Raw genomic sequence first — 22394 nt, 5'->3', positions numbered from 1 at the left:
TCACACACCAATGGTAGCAACCACTGGGAGCAATTAGGGGTTCAGAACTTCAGAGTCTTGCTCAAGGACACGTTGACATCTCTGGGGGAGAGTCCGGGATCGAACTGGGAACCTTGCGGTTCAATTAGGTCAGAGAAGCAGAGGGGAGCCAGGTTGTGGAGTGGTGCATGGTGGTGAGGAACATTTTGAAGTGGATTTTTTTTAGGCAGCCAGTGGAGGTCGTGGAGGACTGGTGCATGTGGTCTCTGGAGTGGGTACTGGTAAACAGGCAGGCAGCTGAGTTTTGAACATATTGGAGTTTATTGAGGGTTTTGGAGGTGATGCCATGGAGGATGCTGATTAAATACATTTCCTTTTTGTAAATGTAGACTGACTGTATGTGTAGAATGTCTGATATTCTTTGACAATATCATTATTTAACTATGTAATAGAAACAATTGTGTTAAACACATTAACCCTGGGAATCCCTAAAATGTAATTTTGATAGATTATCGTTTTATTTATTTTAAAAGGCAGATCTAAAAGCTGACAACCTACATTAGGTCATTTCATCAAATAAATGCAAGGCTCTGTTGTTTGCTAGAAAACACTTTTAAATTTTAAGAACCTACAATGTGCAAATATATTGACCAAATGCATGTTTAAAATACAAATAAAATCCTATACCTAGTTCAAATCTTACACTCATTGGTATCCCTTCACCTTCAATACATTTCAAATGTGATAAATACAATATACAAGTCTGCCTTACAATGGGTAGGAAGGAACTAGGCTATCTGGCTATGTGTTCCCTTATATGAATTTGAGAAAGATTAAACCTAGCATAATAAAGTAGCCTACCTATTTTGGCTGTTGTGTTGAATAACATTTCCTTTTATTGTTCCTTAATGGGTTTTCAGCTGGTGGTCCGTGGACCACTGGTGGTCCGGAAGGTATTGCATGTGGTCCCTGACCATGCATTTAGTAATGTAGGAAAGTGAAGATTTGTATTTGAATTGACTACAAGTTGAGAAACAATGCAGTAAATGACTGGTGACATGTGATGACGGCGCGTCAATGTTGTCAGTTACTGGGAAGTCGGACGTCAAGAACACAGAAAAGGGAGTTAGAATCTCAAGGGAAACTGTACCGGATTGCCTGGTTGAGTGCTTGCTCTTACATATTCCTACAGTACGTTACAATGAACAGCAACATGAGTTTAATAGAGAGTATATGCACATGCATGATTTTCCCATCAGGACACGCCCCCCCCTCATCTAGACTGAGTGGCAAAACATTGAGCAGCATGTTGGAGTGTTGGAGTTTGGAAGCGCTCGTTGGAAATCACTCAACTGTCCTGCGTACCACCTGTTTCTAAATGTCACATAATGCAGGAGGCAGCAAAATGTTGTTTTTGAAAACAAGCACTTCCAAACTCTGACACTTAATAATCAAATAATAAAATGCAGGGCAAATAATCAAAGGGCATTTCTTGACAGAAAGTAGCTCATAACATTTCTATGGTGGATTTTTATGAAACAAAATCTTTGCAGATAGAGGATAATTCAAGCTTTTCGTACAGCTGCAATGTTGGTGAGTTTAACATTGTTTAATGCAATAAGACAGGACTTTTCTGTTTGGATGAATGGGCTGTCAAGGCCACTCAGTGGCGTTCCCGCATAACTTCCAGGTACGATGTCACGCACATAGGCCTACCCTCTACATGGAAGGTAAATCTTCCCCCCACACCACGCCCATATCCACTTCCAAACACAACAATGGTCCCCAGGTTGATTCTCAGTCAGGGTGGTGGTCCCTGGTTCATAATCAGTTGAAAACCCCTGCTTTACACTGACCGTCTTATATTAATTCATTGAAGCCATTTTTTATTCAGTTAAATCTTTTTAATCTATTTTAGATAACCCATGCTGGTGAACTCATGTATTCATGAGAGGAACAACAACAGCTAATGTGGGATATAGCTACACATAAAAAATATATAGGCCTACAAAAGAACATACGTAGGCCTATATGTTATCATGAAGCCCGCAGCATTGATTGATTGATTGATTGAAATATTTATTAACAGTTTGTAGAATTACAGTACATTTCAAGCACAAACTCAATACAAAGACTGATAACTGTGAGTGGACGACCCAATTAAGCATTACACTTGTTTACAACAGGGTCCACATGTTCAATTCATCAAAACATTTAGAGACATACAAATAGACACTTCTATGTAGCTAAAGAACAGAACAGGAATTCATCATAAATTATAGGAAGCAAAAAGGGAAAAGATACATATACAGTGAGGGGAAATGGGGGGGGGGGGGGGATTCAGATTTTACAGCAGCAACACCAAAATCAACATAATGAGGAACAGAGAAGTTGACACTACTAAAAAAAGGGAAATTCATAACAATTAATAGGATATCATTTACAGATTCAGCATCAAGGCAGTTTGTGTGAATAGTTCTTCCTAAACTGGCAACTGCTTTGTTTATATAGAAAAGTCTAGATAGATGTCTCACAGTCTCAAAGCAATGAAGTGATTGTGTGTACAGTGTAGTTGGTTTTGTTTACAAGTTTTAGCCTATGGGTTAATTCAGAATTCTGAGTCAGACTGTGCAGGGTTGTTTCAGTGCCTCTGTGTGTGGGTGGGTGGGTGGGGGGAGGGTGCAGCGTGCAGGTGGGCGGATGAGACGGAGTGACGTCATGAAACTTCAGGTCGTCGCAGGAGAAGAGTCTGATCTGATGAGTCGATACTACGTGCGCGTCCCCGCCCCCTTGGCACTGAAACCGCCTAAAAATGCTCGTCCTCGACAGTCCTTTCCCATTGAAGGAAGGTGCGGCTGAGCAACAGGTGCTGAGGTGCGTTTAGGAACAGTTGTCTTCGGTTTTATTGGCGAGAAAACTCTCCCAACTTATTGTGGAAAGGCAAAGAAGTAACTTTCTAACTAATAAGGCATCGTGAGCAAACCTTTTCTTTGGAAACAGTAAAACCGTCAGATTGAGGATTTGAGGATCATCTTTGTTTTCAGCAGGTGGACATAGTTTTGCCTTTGAGAATCTTCAAAGGACTTTAAAATGGCCAACTCCGGGATGCAGATTTTGGGATTTGTCCTATCATTAGTAGGCTTGATCGGACTAATAATCGGCACAATGTTGCCTCAATGGAAGATGTCTGCATATGTCGGTGACAACATCATCACCGCGGTGGCTATGTACTCTGGCCTCTGGATGTCGTGTGCATTCCAGAGCACAGGCCAGATCCAATGCAAGGTCTACGACTCCATTCTACAGCTGGACAGTAAGTGAACAGTAGCCTATTCATCCATTCTTTTGGAAAGTAGCAAAACCGCATTGCTGAAATAACTGCAATTGTGTAAATGATCTGCACCTGTTGTTGGTTGTACAGGCAACTAACGTAAAAAGCCTGAAGGCGCTTATAAATCCTTTTATTTTAGTTTTCATCTTTTTCTCTGGTGTTTTTCTAATGAGGAATTAAACATTCCAATCTGTTCTACTAGAGCTGAGAGTGTGGCTCTTGTAGCCTACTATAGGCCTGATTCCTGTAACCAAGGCCTACACTCATTAACCCAGCCAGTCCCCATGACATTTCACTCACAGGACTATCTTGTAATGTGTGTATGCTAGGCTACTATATGCATACTAGCCTATACGAGCCCTCATCTGTCATTTTAGGGTAAGATTTGTAAGTTTGGCTAGCCTACATTACAAACACTTTCATTGCCACAGAAAGCCAAATATGAGTTGGTTTCAGTAAATGTGTCTGATTTGTTATCTAGGTAATGATTATCTAGTAGCCCATTGTCCTGCACCTGTATTATGGCAATTCCTCTGTTGGAAGGGAAAACCTGTTCTAGAATGTTTGCATCGCGGCTCAGGGTGGTATGCCTAGGGCTGGGGACAGTGTTAGGCAAAACATCTCAGACTACAGACCACTGTTTTGTCAACATGGATAAATACTCTACTCTACTGGGTCAATGTATGCATTTGAATGTCAGTAATTTACATTAAATTCCTTGACATTTTGCAACTTTTGGAAGTTGGAACTGATTATCGTGGTAGCCTACTGTCTGTAGTGTGGACAGTAGGCTACAGAATCATGCAAGGTGGTACTCTAATAATCCTCATAGAAAGTTTAGAAACTTGCTATAAAATTGAAATTAACTGAAATTAAAACTAGTGATTTAACAAAGTAGCTAGCTCTTTAAACTCTAGCTCTGTTCCTTTTACTCCCAGACTATTAGCTTTGTGTTGTGCTGTTTGGGCCAGTTATGTCGAAGAAACAGCCAATCCAACCAGTCGAACCAAAACAATCTCAACTAATTATTTTATCACAATATACAAAAAATGACTGCTTAACCCATGAATAGAATTACAGTGAATAGGCTACAGCTATACAATCCTTTATGTCGTTACCATTGTGTTCATCACCACCTTCAAATGATCACCTGTGCAGTCATACAAATTGAGTATTTCTTTCAATTATTGTATTTATTTGTCTAATCGATTGCCTTGAATGCCCCTTTTCACCTTCAGACAAGGCATATTTGTAGCTGTGTAGGTAAATATTTGAGTGACCTTAGATATACCAATTTCCTATGTTTTAGTGGCTGTAAAACGATTTCGGGTTGACTTATCAAAACCTTTGATAAGATGTCTGTAAAACAATATACCTTATCGCCTCTGTAAACATGAACACACGCCAACCTTGATAAATGTGGTGCGATTAAAGCTTTCACCAGATATGGAGCAAGTCTATAAATAAATATATGTGACTGCTATTATGACTAGTGAAATCCTTCAAATGGTATCTTTAGATGCCATTTCAAGTGCCTCAGGCACAATACAAAATGGGGAAAGCAGCATGGTTTTACTTCACAATTTGTTTTTTTGTTAGAAAGAAAATATGTTAAGCCATGATCATCATAACTTATGATGTTCATGGCTTAACATCTTTTTCTTTCTATAAACAAAACATCTATGATTCATAAGATCGACTACATTTACTGAAATTTGCCTCTGGATACACAGGCCAGTATTTCATTTTAATGCTAGAATCAAGCTGAGGGAAAATCCACCTGTTGTGTGCAGCACACAGAGGGAGTGTCTTGTCTTGGTCAGAGTGAAACCTGAGACCTTACATGCGCTTTTACTAGTTAGACCTGTTCTTTCTGACATGACAAGCTACACCCAAGAGCCAAGAGAGTTTCATGGGTCTTCCGGTTAGAGGCCGTTTCTGCAGCATGGGGGTGGGGTGGGGAGTGGCTGAGTCAATGGGACACAGGAGCCCGAGCAACACGGTGTAAATTTAACTCTTGAGATTGTACAAAATGTTACCAAATGCGTAGAATGTTTTACGTTTCCTCTTTCCTCAAATGGTTTGTAGCGGAGTACACTAAACATAATTGTTGTGTTCAAATGTTTAAACAATCCGGTGGCCTATAATCAAAGATGCTTTTTAGGACTGTTGAATTCAGAAGTGTATTACACCAGTCAGTTCAGTAAAGGGGGGTTAAGTCACACTGGGCAAGAGTGCTGAAATTTGGTGGAAGTAGCAGGATTTTGGCGGAAGTACAGCTCAAGGAAACACAGTTGACGCTTTTACACATCTGTTTACATTCTCTGTGAATGAAACGAGTCATTGTATCCAGGGGATATACATCTGACGGATGTTCCAGACCGACACTTCCGCCTATGCTGTCTCTGCCTTATATTGTGACCAGGCTTTTCTCTTCGCAGATGAGTAAGGCTCAAAGGCTGGGACTGAGGCTAGGGTTAAGTTATTGTTATAGTAAGTTGTGTTTGATATTTGTCATATGACTGGACTGGCTAGCTAACTCCTCCCTTTTTTTTCTACCCAGGTGCCCTTCAGGCTACCCGTGCCCTTATGATCATAAGCATCCTTGTAACGGTGGCAGGACTAGGTGTGGCTACTATGGGAATGAAGTGCACCACCTGTGGAGGAGACGACAAAACGAAAAAGTCCCGAACTGCCATGGCCGGCGGCATCATCCTTCTGCTTGGATGTAAGAAGCTCCACTTTTTTAATTTTTTTATGTTTATTTATTCTTCTCTACATTTTTGCTGTTTTCATTTTTCTCAGTCATAATTAAGATGCCGTTTTCCCCACCTTTCCACAGCTCTGAGTGCGATCATCGCCTGCTCTTGGTTTGCCCACAACATCATCAAGGCGTTCTACAATCCATTCACTCCCGTCAATACCAAGTAAGTCCAGCTGCGAAGCTTCATGTCTGGTGTCGCTCTAACATGTGAGCCTCAGCTTGTAGATTGACTATTAGTATTTTACGAACACCGTCGTATGACAGCATAAACTACGCATTGTTCCTGTTCACGATTCCTGATATTTTCATTTGATGCTTTGAATGTAATTGATTAAGAACTAGCCTGCCTGTGATAATAATATCCTGGCAATATAATAATAAAATTTGACTGACTATCCCACATATAGAGAATTTACCCTCACCTGAAGAATTCTTATTATATTTTTATAGTCTTCTTTCCATTCCTCGTTGAATGTCCTGTTTTCACTGTCAATGTTCCTCTTTAGACTTTTGGGTGAAAGGTTTCTCCGGGTGGTGCAGGGTAAAGTTCCTGCCCACCACCATGGAGATTAGTCTTGGCATACGGCTTGGCCGGGCGCTCCAACGAACACAATTGGCCGTGTTCGCGGGTGGGAAGCTGAATGGGGAGGGCTTATCTTTGTCTCTGCATTGATGATCCCCACAAGTGGTCAGGGCGCCTGTTCAGGGGAGGGAGGAGGTGGGGGGGGGGATAGCGTGTACCTCCACATGCGTTACGCCCCCCTAGTGAGACCTGTCACTGTAAGGTGGAAAGAAGATGGTGGCTTGACGGCCCAGGTATCGGAGGAGACCCGAGGCTTTCTTCACCCTCCCAATAACTGGTTGTGGGGGTTAGCAGAGATGGAGTACTCGTAGAGAGGCTGGGGAATTGGGAATTGGCTTTACTAAATTGGGACTTGAAGGGGAGGAAATGTTTTTTATCTTTTCCTTTGTCTTGAAGGGGCATGATTTGTGCAATAATACTCATTTTCATTATATTATGTCTGCCCTATGATTCCTGAGATCTATACTAAAATTACAATAAAAATATTTTGAAAAGAAGAGACATTAAACGCTGAAGAGCTCTCATTTATCTCACACTCTGAAAGGGACTGTCTAACCCCAGATAAAACGAGCTCTTTAACTTTTTAATGAACCAAATGTCCTCCAAGGATGTGGTCTGCACAAAATGATTACACCAGCATTTCTATCTTCACCTGTAACATTTGATTACACACACCGTTCTCCGAATGCAGTTATACCACACATCTTTATTAACTTTACAGCAATATATAGGTGGTCTGTTGCAAGTTCCATCTCTTGAATTAGCCATTTATTATGTTCCAGCCTGCCGTCTAATGGCTCTGAAATAAATTGGCCCCAGGCCAAACTAACTGCAAACTCTATATTTCATCATGATGGTATGAATTGCACACATACAAATTGAATTCGTTTGACATCAATTTGTTTTCCTCTAACTCTGCAGATATGAATTTGGGTCAGCCATGTTCATTGCCTGGGCTGGAGCTTTCCTGGATGTAGTCGGGGGTGGCATGCTGGCGGCATCTTGCCCGAGGGGCAAACCTACACCCAAATATCCCATCTCTAACAGACCCCCCAGCAGCTCCAAGGAATACGTTTGAACAGGATGGTAGCCAGTGCCTGGAGCCTTCACATCTACACTGGTCCAAGTTGATAGTATATTCTAGTAGCAGTTTTTAATGTAATGTTTTAACAAAAAAAAAAAACGCCCATGTTTACTTAAGGTAAATTTGCATTCCCTGTCCAAGTATTGGAGTAATCAAAAGGCTTTAATTTATTTTTTTAGATGGCAATTTTAAACCTTTGGCCTATACAGTAACCTGACTGTGTTAAAATTGTCATGTAACATTTTTCACATGCTATAGTGTACACTACAGCCTGGTTAGTATACAGAGTGTGCATGCACTGAACAAAACGTTTTTTTCTTTTTTTTTGTAATTTAAATTCCAGCTGTTTAAAATGTGCAGCAAGCTATTTTCTGTAACTTGTTATTTGTGCCTTATTTCTCCTTGCCTTCATGTTGTGAATGAAAATTCAAATGTCAACACTGGCATCATCTCTCAAGTGCCTAAGTGGAATGATAATTGGAATAACCCAGTAGTACACCACCTATACTCTTTTCCTTATGATTGCCAAAGTTTTTGTTGTTTGACTGTAATACCATGTCGCATATTTAAGCACCATTGTGCTTTTACATGTTAGGAATTTTATTATTTCATGATGTACATAAAATAAAAAGGTATGAAATCTCTTGTACATTTTGATGGCATTGTATTTGTTAATGCTAAAGTTTGTCTTGTTGAATAGAACTGTTAAATGGTTTGTTTGATAAATATTCATCTCCCTGGATGAAACAATTACCGGTTAACATTTTAGCCTTACCAGTTAAGATTATTTGACTTTTGATAGAACAATATTTAGGAGTTGTAATCATTGCTTAAACTTGCACTCTGGGAAGGAGCCTAGGCTGCCAAACCGGATCTGTGTGACAGCCACAGCAGATAGACGTTGATGTGAGTTCACACAAGGAACTCTGGCATCCTAATTTGTTTTCCCTTTGGCTTTATTGCCATCTTGTGGTGAACATGGGTAACAATGAAATACATAATGTGGAAAATGTTTATTTAGTATTTACTTGACAGTATATTGGCTAAGTTTAAATTACTGTACTGTTAGATCATGCAAGTTAAAAGTGCAGCTCAGTCTAAAGAATTAGCAAAAGTTGTGGCATTGCAAAAAGAATGCTTAGTTGCTTACCACCAGCTTTCCTCAGATGTGTTCATAAAGGTTTCTAACTCTGGGAGTTAATCAAAGTTGGGGTACCCAGAGGGCATAAGAGCAATTTTAAAATTGGCCAAAATTACCTTGAGGTGTGTAAATGTTTTCTTTTTGGGAGATTATGGAATATTAATTACTTGTGGGTGTTCTGCATGCATGTGGTGCTTCCTAAAGGCTCATACATAGTCTGGATTTACGGTGGTTAGGTGACCACCGAACTACAACATGACGTCACGAGCCGCGGTGAAGAGCAAACCACCGCCACCGCTCCAGCCCCTCTCCGTTTTTACTCACCACCGCTCAACGTTATTTCAGCTCGGTGGTCAGCTCACCACCGAAAATCCAGACTATGAATAGGCCTTAAATCCATTGGATGCAGATAATTGATTTGCGTAATTCAGCATACACACTCAATTCCATCACTGAAGCTTGAAATCTTACTTGGGAAGTCAATATATTTATTAAACAAAAGCAGTGAACAATTTTTCCTGTAACCTTCATTGTAGTACTAACACAATAGCAGCACATGGATATAAAATCTAATCTAACAATATAATCAAATCTTGAACTTAACATAAAATTGTTACATTGTGTTAACAGAAAATTAAATGCAAGAGCCTTGAATGACTTGTAGGTGAGCGGGTCATAACAATTTGAAGTGTTGCATACAGTATTACTTTACAGCATTACTTTACAGCTTGCTCGCCACCCTTCATTAAGGAGGACAATTTTCCTTTCAAAAGTGTACAGTAAATCTTTTCAATGGACTTGCATAAGCATTTTTTAAACACACACCGCAAAGCAAAATTAAATACATTCTTAAAGGACCACTTCACCACTTTTCAACCCATCTTCATATAATAGGTCCTCACTAATAATCATGATAAAATGGCACATTCTTTCTCTACTCAGTCTGTCTCATTGGAGGGCTGTGGGCAGTTTAGAAACAGTCTTCCAGTGACATCATCATTAGGTTATTTTTTTAAACAATATTCTTTTACAAAAATGTTTAGATTTTCATTATCGTGAGAACGATGGTTTCCATTTTCGCATTGCAACTTTTCAGGACTAGAAAGCCTGCAGTTTTTATTAGCTTGTATTCCCCATCGATGATGTCACTGGAAAACGGTTTCTGAACTGCCCACAGCCCTCCTATGAAACACAGACAGAGTAGAAAAAAAAATTGCGCCATTTTTTCAAGATTAGTGAGGACCCATTATATGAAGATAGGTTGAAAAGTGGTGAAGTGGTCCCTTAACATGGAATGGCATTTTACACATTTGTTTAATCTCAAATTATGAAAAAGAAAAGTTGGCAACTGAACCAAGATGCCACACCAAATTCCATACAGTATGTGCCTCACCTAGATTGCAAAAGCCTAATGTTATGGAACTCTATCCTGATTTAATTAAAAGAATAGTGGACGGCAAAAAAAAGAGTTGTTGCGTGTATTTAATTTCAGATTTTACGATGCAATGGGCCATTAGTTGGTTCCAATGTAGAAAGACAAATTGAAAATAAAAAAGTCTCAAGTTGGTTGGGGTTTGAAGTTATTAAAACTACAATCAGGAATTGATGCCAGAATTTGTGCATGCACAGATCCTGCATGAAGCCCAATCAACTTATCAAAAGAAAAACAGAAAGCCTTGGGCAGTCCCTGCATGCTTTCGTAGGTGCCATACAATACAATAATAAAGAAGCCACATATGTAAATTTCCAAGTTGGATCTCCTGATCCGATTAAACCTGGAACAATATCCACATACTGCATACCGCCCGAGAGGGTAGTGCAAAGACAGGACTTTTGAAACTAGCTCCTCGCCACTCACCCTACACACTTCTACTCGGTTTGAGTATAGATATATAAATAATAGAGAGAGCACCAGGATTCCCATCCAGTGCCATCTCTATTATTTATATATCTATGCTCAAAACAAGTGGAAGTGTTCGGCGAGTGGCAAGGAGCTAGTTTGAACACAACAGGGCAGTGACCTGTACCCCCTTTTTTTATAGACATGGCATCAGTTCCTCTCAAGTCTCTGATACAGCAGGGTGGTTGGAACTGGACTCAACTTGAATGGATACAATGGGAAAGACGAGGCACTGGATGAGACTCCAGAAGGTTTGCGAGGAACAATATGTAAGGAGGGAGATGAAGGACACGAAAATCCATGGACCACATTATTTAGCATCAGTCACGGTCTGTCTCCACGTCCACAGCTCAGCAACAATCTATAGGAAAATTAAATATGAAAATATTTGGTCAACATGTTCACTATACATGTTGGAGAAAACATTGTAATTTATAATTTAGTTCCTCTAATGTTGTATGTGGTTGAACTTATTTGTTGACCGAGAAAGCCTATACTGTATGTCACTATACCTTTGAAACTGTGGTTTAACTGTTGGTTAAGTGACTGACAATTGAATATCTTTGTACCAAGTTGCACCATTCACCTAGCCTGCATTAAGTCTAGGAAGGCTCCTTTGATCTCGTGGGCATACTAAGGCTGGGTGACTTGGCCACAAATTTCTCCATTTGTATCGTTGCTCATTTTGAAACATTTATAAAATATGGTTTGAGTGATCATACAATATTACAATATGCAAAAGGCTAATTTACACTCTACGATAACATTTTCAACTGACTGCACACTCAAGCCATGTCAGAAAACATAATTTGATCAAACGCTTCAATAATAGAGAAGGAACCACCGCTCATCTGCTGAAAAAAACTTTAGGGAGGTGCTGGAGCCACAAAAGGAGTATGAGGAAAAATAAAGGGAAGCTCCGCACACTCAGATCTGCGCACAATCAGTTTATTTTTGGCAAGCTTTCGGTCTACTGACCTTCTTCAGGCATAATCAAAACGTGACATAGGATAGATATATATGTTCATCATTTGATTGGATGATTGATCACACCTATGTCAAACATTTCAATTTGAATGATAACTCATGGGAGTTGTAGTTCTCAATGAAACTACAAGGCACCCAAAGACACCAAGTGTCCATTTAGACAAGAGACGCTTCAATAAAATAAAACAGCACCCAAACAAAAGGTTGTTGCCTATGCTACAATGAATACTTCCATAAAAACCTAAACGATAAATCGCCATCAACTATACCTTGGTGTCAGCCACTTTAAAGCCATTCTTTGCAAAGTTCTCAAACTTTTGCTGGATCTTTGGCAGTCCAACTCCCTGTAACAAAAAAACACAAGGCCCAAATGAATATGCATAACAGGTTTTCTGCAAGTTACAAGACAATCATAATAAAATCATGGATTCAATTTAAGTTAAATATTAACATTGCATGAACATTTCAGACCAGACTCTTCGTGCCATTAGTGATTCACTTTTAACAAATGAAGAAGTGTGTCTTGCATATCACATTCATGTGATTAAATAGTGCTGAATGTAGAGCACAATGTATTAAGTTGTGCATATATTCCTGTTAAATAATAAAAGGACCATTACTGACACCAACCTTCTTCATCACCTCCAGCATCTTGGCTTTTGTTCCTTCAAATGTTGCTGGTGTAGTTGGTGCTTGAACTTTGGGGCTCTTAACCCTAGGCTTTTTGGCCTGAAAAAGAGTACAGTACGACAGAATTCAATTTACCAAGAGAATACGTTCAGCATCCAACAACTGGATCCAATGATCCATTTAATTAGTCAGTGTTTTTCTGTTTAGCTGCAAGTTGCATGTTGTTTTTTGTTCTCCTGTCTGCAAACTGTCCGTTACGTTTGTCTAATTGCTTAGAAAAGTGTGTATTTTGTCATCTCTGGATCCCCTTGAAAACGAGATGATTCATCTCAAGGGGCTATTCCCAATAAAGATTTTCCAATAATAATTTTAAAAGAAATATAATTTATATTACAACAATTTTACTTTTTTTTTTAAAAATCTTTTGTTATTGAAGCACAATAATTTCATTGCCTATAATGCAGTTAAAAAAGGTATTGTATGAATATGACAATATATTCTGCTAGGAACATTTATGTACACAATTGGATTCACATGATTCCAAACTCCAAAGTAGTAACATTGTGCCTTTTCACAGTACTCAGTGCTGTACTGCTCTGATCCCACCTACTGTATCCAGTCATTTACACACACACACACACACACACACACACACACGTTATTGCACATGTGCAACTTTCAGTAGTTAGGGAAGAGAGTGCTCAATCCTCCTTAGTTGAGATCTTGGCTTAGCTCCGGAACACAATTTGCGATTGACAACGAATCGATTACCGATTACCCAATCGTTACACTACTAGTAAAAATAGAAAGGAACAGAGCAAGTGTTTTGCATTTAGGGTGTGCACATTACAAAAAGGAAGATAGTTTACCACAGGTGTACTGGGTTTAGGACTCTTCCCATTCTGAGCAGGGCCTTTGGGTGTGGCTGGCTTGGCCTGTAAACAAAGACATACAAGCTGTTAATGTGATAAAGTAGACCTCCAAAGAGCAGTCAGTAGGGTTTAAACATGCTCAACTGATAAAATGATAGTGCCTTGCCTTGAGAGCTTTCTTGGCCTTGACAGGAGATTCTTCTTCCTCCTCCTCATCCCTTCAAAAAGGACACAAAACAAATATTTAAAATCTGCTGGTGTTAGTAGTACCATTATCAATGCATAAGAGCAATAATATGTTATACACGCACTCATCATCATCGTCATCATCATCGTCCTCATCGCCATCGTCGTCATCCAACTTCATTTTTTTCTGTTAAGAAGAACAGGCTTATTTTAATTTAGATGCAGATGAATACCGATACATTTTTAAGCAAACTGTAAAAAATATATACAAACCGATGACTTAGGCCCAGGCTTTTGTGCAGGTCGTTTCTTAGAGGATTTCACGTCTTCATCTACATCTTCCTCATCCTCATCAGAATCCTCTTCAAAGGATTGGTCACCTCCCATCACTAGCAACAAGATCGTAAGCACATTAAAATGGTCAAATCGCAATTATAAGCCAGCCAGCAATTATAACCCGGGACTACAGTTATGCACAGAGCATATTATCAAGTTAGTTTAAACAAGTATCACTATTTGCGTTATGATGATCTATGAGGAATACCATATTGCCTGTAAACGTTTAAAGGGCCGCTGACACGCCCCGAAATTAATATGGGTGGTACAGCACATCACGTGGTCTGACTGAAACTGGGCTACGGCGCGCCGCGCTAGCAACAAGTGGCTGCTAGCTCAGGCTAGCGTTTTTGACGGTTTAGTCATATTGGCTATAAATGTAATTGAAAAAATATATTTTTGGAGCCTCCGGGGAACTGGGCATGTGTACACACACACACACAATGGCACGGAATCTGCCTCAGGCATCTATAGCTCTCTCCCCCGCTGACATGCACTATAGCCACGGCTAAAAGTTGACAGGTTGAGTACACAATACACATACACACACCGCCCCGGTTGTCCGAATGCCTCTCTCTCTTCGGGCATACACTCACTGAGCCGTCAGCCAAATAAATATACGTCATTCTCATAGCTGGCTCAGGGAAGAGGACGACCCTGCCATGCATAGTCCACCATAGATAGGTGAATGAACTGTATCCGTCTGTGGGCAGGCATATGCTGTGCCTGTGTGTGCGTGAGTGTGTGCGGCTGTATGAGTTGAGGATTAGAGGTATAGGTATTTTTATTGAGCTGTAATATTTGACTCACTGCTGTCGTTTAGCATCAGTGCAATTTGAAATGTATTTTTGAAATGAAATGTACTATTTTGTAATGTAATATAATGTATTTTGTTTTGTTATGTTTTAATTTATTTCTGGACTTTTGGAAGATTAGATTAGGTACACATCGAGATGCTCTCGTGGGTCTGGAGGTTCTGCTGCTGCTGCACGTCCCTCCTCACCGTCGGACTCGTTAGCAGGAAGTAGCAGAGGCTCGAACATGTATGGCCTGACTCCGCGGACGTCATGAAATTCATGTTCTTCTTCCTCCTCTACCTCCTGCTCGTCTGACCCTTCCTCATCGCCGTTTTCTGCCGGCGGGGGTGAAAGCTCCTCGACAAAACTCGTCTGGATTCATTAATTTTGAATTTCCTGCTTTCTCTGGGCTGAGCCTGAGGGTGGAGCTGGGCCAAGAGTGCGATTGCCGATTGGTCGCTGGAGGCGGAGCTGCGTGTGTGTGTGTACACTAAGGCTGTCCCCGAACATTCAGGGTTCGAATGTTCGCTCGTTAAGGTTGGCACTCGAATCTTAATTTATGGCCTTGAACCATTCGTTTTTTTAATTTTTATTATTATATTTTATTATTATATATATATTTTTTTTACTCAGAAATATATCTCGGCGAGAATGCGATATGCATAATAAGAGTACTATGTTCATGTTGTGTTTACAATAATTTGAAAGTCACACACACACACTCAATGCGCTTCTGAGAGTAGCCTACATACACAGGTGGAACAAATTAATGAAAGAGAGACTAACGATCAAGCTACGCTCTCGTTGCCTGCCAGCAACTCATTCAACTCATGGCTCATTTTTATGGAATGATGAGCTCGCATCAGGGAGTAGCTGACCATTTGGTTGCCCTACTCGTAGGATATTTGTGCTGCCCCCCTCCCGACGAGAGTGCTGCGAGCCTATTCCTCATGCAGTCGCAGATCGGCTATTTTCGCTGTTTGCGAGGATGCATACACGGCCGCTCGTGGCACGGCCCCAGCAGCGGAGCACATGTCATCAGAGCCACTAGACGCTGTGTGTGTGTGTGCCCGCGCGCGCGTGTTGGGAGAGAGAGAGGGAGGGGGAGACGCGCTGCGCTCTGATCATGTTCAAGACGGATATCTCGTGTTGTCATTATAGTGTATTAAAAGTAAAGACTGTTGTATCCACAATCAAAATGCACACCTTCCCGGTCGGCCAACCCGGTAGCAACCCTCACCAACCCCTGATGAACTTAACCATTATTTCACTGATCGTCTATGCAACGTCGCCCCGGAGGATCTATTTATGAATTGCAGCCTGGTTAAAAGCACTCGGAGAAATTAATTAATTAGAACCAATTAACCAAATGGTTCGGATGTTCGCTCGGAAATTCCTGCAAATGTTCGAGTCCTAAAAACAGGGCTAAGTGTACACGTGTGTGTGTGTGTACAGTGTACACATATGCCCAGTTCAATATGCGGGGACCAGAGAGGCTATACGTCCCCCGTGTCTGCAGCCTGCATGACCACTGACCAGAAGAGGCTCAGTGCCCCGACGGTGAGAGGGGGCATCTGAGACGGGCTAGACTACATTTTGTCATGCGGAGCGACGCGGCGATAAATAATCATAGCGATATTGATTATTACAATGAACAAGCATAAACACACAGTTCACTTGAACAATGTTGTGGTACATAAGCTATTTGAAAACGGATATGCATTTTAGCCCGGTGCAGTGCCGCTACTCAACCTGTGAGAAGGGCTGAGTGCATGCCGTGGCTGAGTGCATGTCAGCGGGGGAGACCGAGAGAGATGGCCGGGGACATGGGACTAGAGTGCGAAATTGCGATTATGCTACAGTTATCCTAAAACAAAAAACACGTCAACTCAATGTCATTGTAACAAAGATTTTCGAGCAATTTCTTTTTTTTTTCCAATTACATTTATAGCCAATATGACTCTGAATGTGACACCAAAATAGTAGCATAAGTTGCTATGCTACTACGGCCACCAAGCCCGGCGAGCCGCCCGCATAGAAGTCGATGGGGAAAGCTTGTCACACTGACGTCAGAATCATGATAGCATTGTTTGATAGCCGTTCTTATCTCCCGAGGGGCGTGTCAGCGGGCCTTTAACAGACTTGACTGTCATTATCAACCGTATCTTTAACATAAATTCTTCTTGGTAAATGTCATATCTTTGCAAACTGTTCATTTCCAACCAAATCATATCGCTGGTAATACTCACTGACAAGGTGCTGCCCACTGAGATGTATTGGACCAGAACCAGCCTTGAGGCGGAACACAGCTGGGGGAGTGATATTGAAACCACCAAGAGACACCTGCAACACCACATAAATCAGCATATAACTTAAGTTGTAACAATGATGAATATTGTTCATGTTTTAAAACATGGAGTGCCCACACTGCCCAAAAGTAAGAAAAATATAAGACTAGACAAAACATAGGAATAGAAAAAACAAATCTATTGTCTGAGATTTTACACTCACACTCGGCAGTGTAGAGGGCTTCAGTGAAACCATCACTGCCTTGACTGTCTGGCCCTCCGTGTCCTGTCCTTCCACTTCCACGATGTGAAGTTCATCTTTGGTATTTGTGTCCACACATGCCTAAGGAAGTCAAGGACTAATGTCAAACCTGGATGAAAAACCCCACTATATGTTGGGTCGACGTTTGGTTTTCTAAGGGGACAATACTCATTTCTCTTAATAATTAGGGTTCAGAGTGAGCCGATATCTGTAAATTTGTACCAATGTGACATTATAGTAAATGTAAGATGTCAGTATAATTTAGTTTTTCATTAAATTACTTCTCAAACAACTTCTCAACAGCTTCTGAATTTAGATTTTTCAGCAGGCAACAAACTAGACAGTAGACAATGCATCTGACATTTTAAAATCTGCCAGCATATCTGCTGATGATATGGAAACAGTACAAATTAAAATATCTAAGTTTGTTGACCACTAGTAACTATTTTGCATGCAAGAACACAATTGGAACTGGCAGTTTACTTTTCCTCAATCCTGAATGAACATTCACTCTGCCTTACAGGAAAGTAAAGATGCAGAGTTTTTAACTATAGTTTATGGCAAAATGTATAAAGGACGAATTTAAGCAACTTGCAACAAATTGGATATCTTGTACATTCACTCACCATTCTCAAGTCCAGCTGATGCTCAAAGTCATCATCCTCTGGATTAAACAGAACCTCCTTCCCAGCTTCTAATACACACCCTGGTGGGGGGAGGAAAGAAAATTTCAGTCAGTAGTTTGCCAATAAGAATAATCTGACCATGTTCATGTAAATAGGCTCTGGGCATTAACTGCTGTCCTGGGCTTCCAGAAGATGACATACCCGCTTCCTGTTCCGGCCAGTTTCCCCATACCTGGCTTTGATTGGCTCAGAAGCGGAAACAAAAAGGTGTCTGTATCATATTTGTTTCCGGTTCAAACCTGCTGCTTAGCCAATCAAAGTGCTATGGGTAACTGACCTGAAGAGTAAAGGCGCGCCTAGAGCAGGCGACTCTTCCGCGTTTATAAACAGCTGGTGGATGGAAATGACGCTCGCAACTCGGCACGCTACAAATTGGAGCCGTGTGCGAGCGTCATTTCCATCCACCCGCCGTTTAAAAACCCGGAAGAGACACCTGCTCTAGGTGTTTTCTTGGCACCTCTTGACGCGGATATGTGCCTGAACCCTATACATGCAACCTTCTGGAAACCTGGGACTACAGCACAGTTATGCACTGAGCCTCTCAGGCTTTGGACTGCTGTGTTCATCACACCATGTGTCTACTCTAGGACCTTGAAGATGGTGTTCTAATCTACACAAATAACTCAAGTTACTCAACTGTACACTAGAGGGGGCCATATCTGTGAATGTCAGAGTTATATATTTTTAACCACCATGGCACAAAAATTTATTTAATTTAAATCACAGCACTTAGAGCTGGAGTGTTTCTCCCTTCTTTATATTTTATGACATGAGTTTCTCGGCTGACAATTTGTTGTGGGATGATATGATATACAACATGTTGATTTCTGAATTTGTTTAAGGCCTGAGGTGCTTTTCTGTGGCTGCCCATCACAGTGATTAGCTGAATATGTCAAATGAAAGTTACCTTAAAAAAAAACGTCAAATGTACTTTATCCTCATCAACATTTGTACACAATATAATTGCTGTCCACATTGTAAGCAGTTATAGTCTCGTAATTAATTAGAGATAATAAAAAATACAATACAAATAATTGGATTCAAATAGTTTAACTTTGTGATATAATTGCATATAAAACACTAAAGGAACTGTACTTTTTATTTAACATTTACACATTAATGATAATGTACAAACCCCTGAACTTTAATATGATTACGAACGTTTAGTTAAAAAGGATAATGCACCGATTTGATTAGTAGGCCTATATTTTGGGTAAAGGCAGTTTAAGGCACTCGAAATATTAGGCTTTCATTTGTAAACGTAATGAATAATGTTCCTTAATCTTTAGTCACTTGGAGTTCGTGATGTGTAAGCATAGCCTGTGTGGGTGAAACGAGGTTAGTGGGTCTCCATGACCATGAGGGTTAGCTGAGGACAACTCCACGTGGGAATTAAATGAACCCACATTTTACCATGATGGCTCCCAAAATCTTTTGAACAATACACTACTACACATCATGGCAAACAGTAAAACACCATCATCTTCATATAACATCAGATATCGCACTTTAGTGTATTTTGGCGAGTGGCAAAACATTTTCTTAATGTTTTAAACATTAAACTGTGTGGTAGCCTATAATAAAAGCACTTAGCTTGAAGTGTGCACAAGTAACTGAAACGCGGGTCGCCATATTGCCGAAGCACGTGGTTAACATTTCTAGACAACGAGTCGATACACAAGGTTAGGCTGTAGAAACGTGTGCATTTTTCCACTATTCAATAAAGAGATTGAATACCAAAAGCACTATTCATATACAAGCTCGCTAGCCACCATTCCACATATACACGCTGCCGTTTACTCCGCAGTGTCTCTCTCAGAGGCGGCGAGGCGGCCGGCTGGTGTAATGATGGTACGAAATGAAATCATCAATGCCGTTAGGCTTGATGTGACCATAAAATAATGTCAACGGACAATCTTACCATAGAGAAATGTCTGTGGTGACATCTGCCCGTCGTCGATGCCGTTCATTGTGCTAGACAGTAGAAATGGAACAGTCTGCTATAGTTGTAAAGACGTTGCTAAAAAGAACACGGCTAGTGCGTTAGCCCGACAGCAGCAGAATGTGAAGAAGTACTCTACTCAACGTGGGGACTACTTTTCTTTCTTCTTCTACTGCGGACGCTCTTCCTGGTTCGTCTTCTGCGTGTATTTTAATGGCGGCGTTGGCAAACCGTTTTAGGGCGCATTACCGCCACTCCCTGAGTGGTGGAACGCCTGGTTCCATTCCAAGCAGACAGACGTCATTCTCAAATATATATATTTATCTTTTTTTATCGGATACAATTTCACAAATCTACACACTGTAAAATCCTCAGTGTTAATTTAACAGTGTGTGTCTCGGGGACCCCATTTGGTTCCATTTATACACGTGATTAAGGGTCTCTAATTACTGGATTAAATCCAGTAATTTGATGATGACAGCCCTTGAACGGGAACCCCACGCGCCCTGGCCCCAGGGGGCCTGAGGTTCCAGGAGGAGGAGTCAGACTCGTGTGCGTCACTCGGGGATCATGACTTTGACGAGAACCCCTGAACCGAACTCCCTCCCCTCACCACGCGAGGGCGCTGGTAAGACGTCTACCCCATTATGGTTTCAACAACTACGTGACCCTATCGGCTGGGAGGTGTATTGCACTCTGGTACATTATACATTTTTGAGAAAATGGCCACCGACCGGATTAAAATGCATTTTATTGAACGATACGGAAGGCACGGGTGTTATTACCCGCCCGAACACAATTATAATACCGGGGATGAGCACTTTATATTTGAAATCTGTGCGTTTATGTAGACGTTAACGTTGTAAATGGAGCTTGTGCCTATGGTGTGTAAAGCAGGTTGACGTTCAGCGTCACCACCATGGCCACGGTGTCCTGAACTTTTACTTTATGAATACCTTTTCCCCACAGTTATGGTTATAAAATTGTCTTTGCATTGTAACGAATCAAGTAATCAACGATGCTATTTTAATGAAATATGAATATGAAATATCATCACACCCTGCACGTTAAACACTATGACATTAATTGCATTTAATATGCAGGGCATTTGCATTTTTTGTAAACCATTCGGCGTCCTGCGCGTACCACCTGTTATGAAATGGCAGGAAATGGAGTGATTTAAAATGAGTAGGCTACATGCTTCTAAAATCCAACACACTGACACAGAAAAATCTGCACGCCAGTGCACGGACTGTGTTTATGGCCGAAGTACACATCAGCATCAGCAGTGGACTAAAAACAAAAAAAACAAAACACAAACAAAGACTGACAGACAAAGAGGATAACCCAAGCTTTCCGTACAGCTGCAATGTTGGTGAGTTTATCGTCGTTTAATTTAATAGAATTACATCAGATAGGACTTTTCTGTTTCATGAATGGGCTGTCAGTGTCAACGTTTTGGAGCTTGCAACCAAGTACCAACTCTGGTGACTGCAGGAGAAGTCCAGGCTATGGACCAGAGCTATAGTTGCAACCTAGCAGATGCCATGATGATGTAGCCTATGTTGGCAGGTTAATGTTGTTCATGTTCGTATATTCTTTTGGATGGGCAGAATACAGAACAAGAGGCTTCACAATATCTGAGGCTAGTAGGGTGGAAAGTAACTAAGTAAATTTACTTCAGTAGTAGTACTATACCTATACAATTTTCAGGTATTTGTACTTTTCTGGAAACTTACAGTGTCACTGGTACGGTGGTACCTATAGGGTCCCTGACAGTTTATTAAGCCCTCCATAGGATGCAGATGTACGCTTATGTTGGTGAGATGTTTCAAAATGTTTTTAATTTTTGCTAGAGGTGCTGGGTTTCCCCTGTTAATTAAAGACCAAACCATTGTGGTGGTGTCCAACTTGTAGATACCATCAGGGAATGTGGTTAGCTCGTTGTGTCCCCCACAGATATGCATGAACGTCCCCAAAACACAGGCAGAGTGGTCAAACCTTGCCTCTGGATCAGTCCCAGAAACCTTGGGCTTGAACCATTCTAGGGTGTGAATATCAAATACATAAAGAATGTTGCATAGTCCCTCTTGATCGACTCCCCCCCAGATGTAAATGATATAGTTTATCAACATAGCTTTATAGCCGTAATTCATTGAGGGAACCTCAGAGGGATCTTCTCTTCCAGTTGGCACATGGGGCAACTTCATCCAACGCAAAGCCACTGTGTTGAAAATGAACACCTTAATCTGACCGTGCAATGGCTGTGCCCATTGTCTCCCACTGCCACGGTAGCAGTGTGACATGGACCCACTGGTCCGTCTTTAAGATCTTCTGGTATTTGTACTTTACTTTAGTATTTCCAATGCTAGTTTTACTTGTACCAAACTTCATCTCAGAGGTAAATATTGTAATTTTACGCCACTACAATTATTAGAAATCTTAAATGACTAGTTAATTTGTAGATTGTGTATACAACAACACATGAATTAACCACTAAATGTGGTGGTGTTAAGGGCTTGTATTTCAAGTATTTGTATGGGCCTCGACCCGAAAAGTCAGTAGAGTATCTGCACCCTGGTTGTGGTGGGCCAGTCTGGACCAAATTCTGCAAAAATGTCTGGGG

The 22394-nt window shown here is 40.9% G+C and overlaps 2 protein-coding genes across 5 annotated transcripts; one reads left to right on the top strand and one right to left on the bottom strand.

Annotated features, from left to right (window-relative positions):
* Window positions 1-2802: 2802 nt before the first annotated feature.
* Window positions 2803-8390, top strand: LOC310861506 (claudin-7-B-like). Its single transcript, XM_083768969.1, has 4 exons — window positions 2803-3292; window positions 5874-6038; window positions 6153-6237; window positions 7579-8390. Exons 1-4 carry the CDS (start codon window positions 3070-3072, stop codon window positions 7733-7735), a joined length of 630 nt encoding a protein of 209 aa, XP_083625095.1. The 5' UTR covers window positions 2803-3069; the 3' UTR covers window positions 7736-8390.
* A 963-nt stretch (window positions 8391-9353) lies between these two features.
* On the bottom strand, window positions 9354-19917 carry npm1a (nucleophosmin 1a). 4 transcript variants are annotated; one of them, XM_083763866.1, is made up of 11 exons: window positions 19748-19917; window positions 17767-17846; window positions 17102-17221; window positions 16840-16933; window positions 13731-13846; window positions 13577-13644; window positions 13438-13489; window positions 13269-13334; window positions 12400-12498; window positions 12039-12113; window positions 9354-11143 (listed from the first exon to the last, which is right to left on the bottom strand). In XM_083763866.1, the coding sequence occupies exons 1-11, from the start codon at window positions 19794-19796 to the stop codon at window positions 11093-11095; spliced, it is 870 nt and encodes a 289-aa protein (XP_083619992.1). In that variant the 5' UTR covers window positions 19797-19917; the 3' UTR covers window positions 9354-11092. The 4 variants fall into 4 exon arrangements, with proteins under 4 accessions (XP_083619992.1, XP_083619994.1, XP_083619995.1 ...); XM_083763868.1 differs by having other exon boundaries at window positions 13438-13482; window positions 13579-13644; window positions 19748-19916; XM_083763869.1 differs by having other exon boundaries at window positions 13438-13476; window positions 13579-13644; window positions 19748-19916.
* Between the last annotated feature and the right edge of the window lie 2477 nt (window positions 19918-22394).

Source organism: Protomyctophum parallelum (genome assembly GCF_964188405.1).
Source record: "Protomyctophum parallelum genome assembly, chromosome: 1".
In the NCBI taxonomy this organism is placed as follows: domain Eukaryota; kingdom Metazoa; phylum Chordata; class Actinopteri; order Myctophiformes; family Myctophidae; genus Protomyctophum; species Protomyctophum parallelum.
The sequence above is the reverse complement of the archived record's forward strand: the minus strand, read 5'-3'. Positions and strand labels throughout refer to the sequence as shown.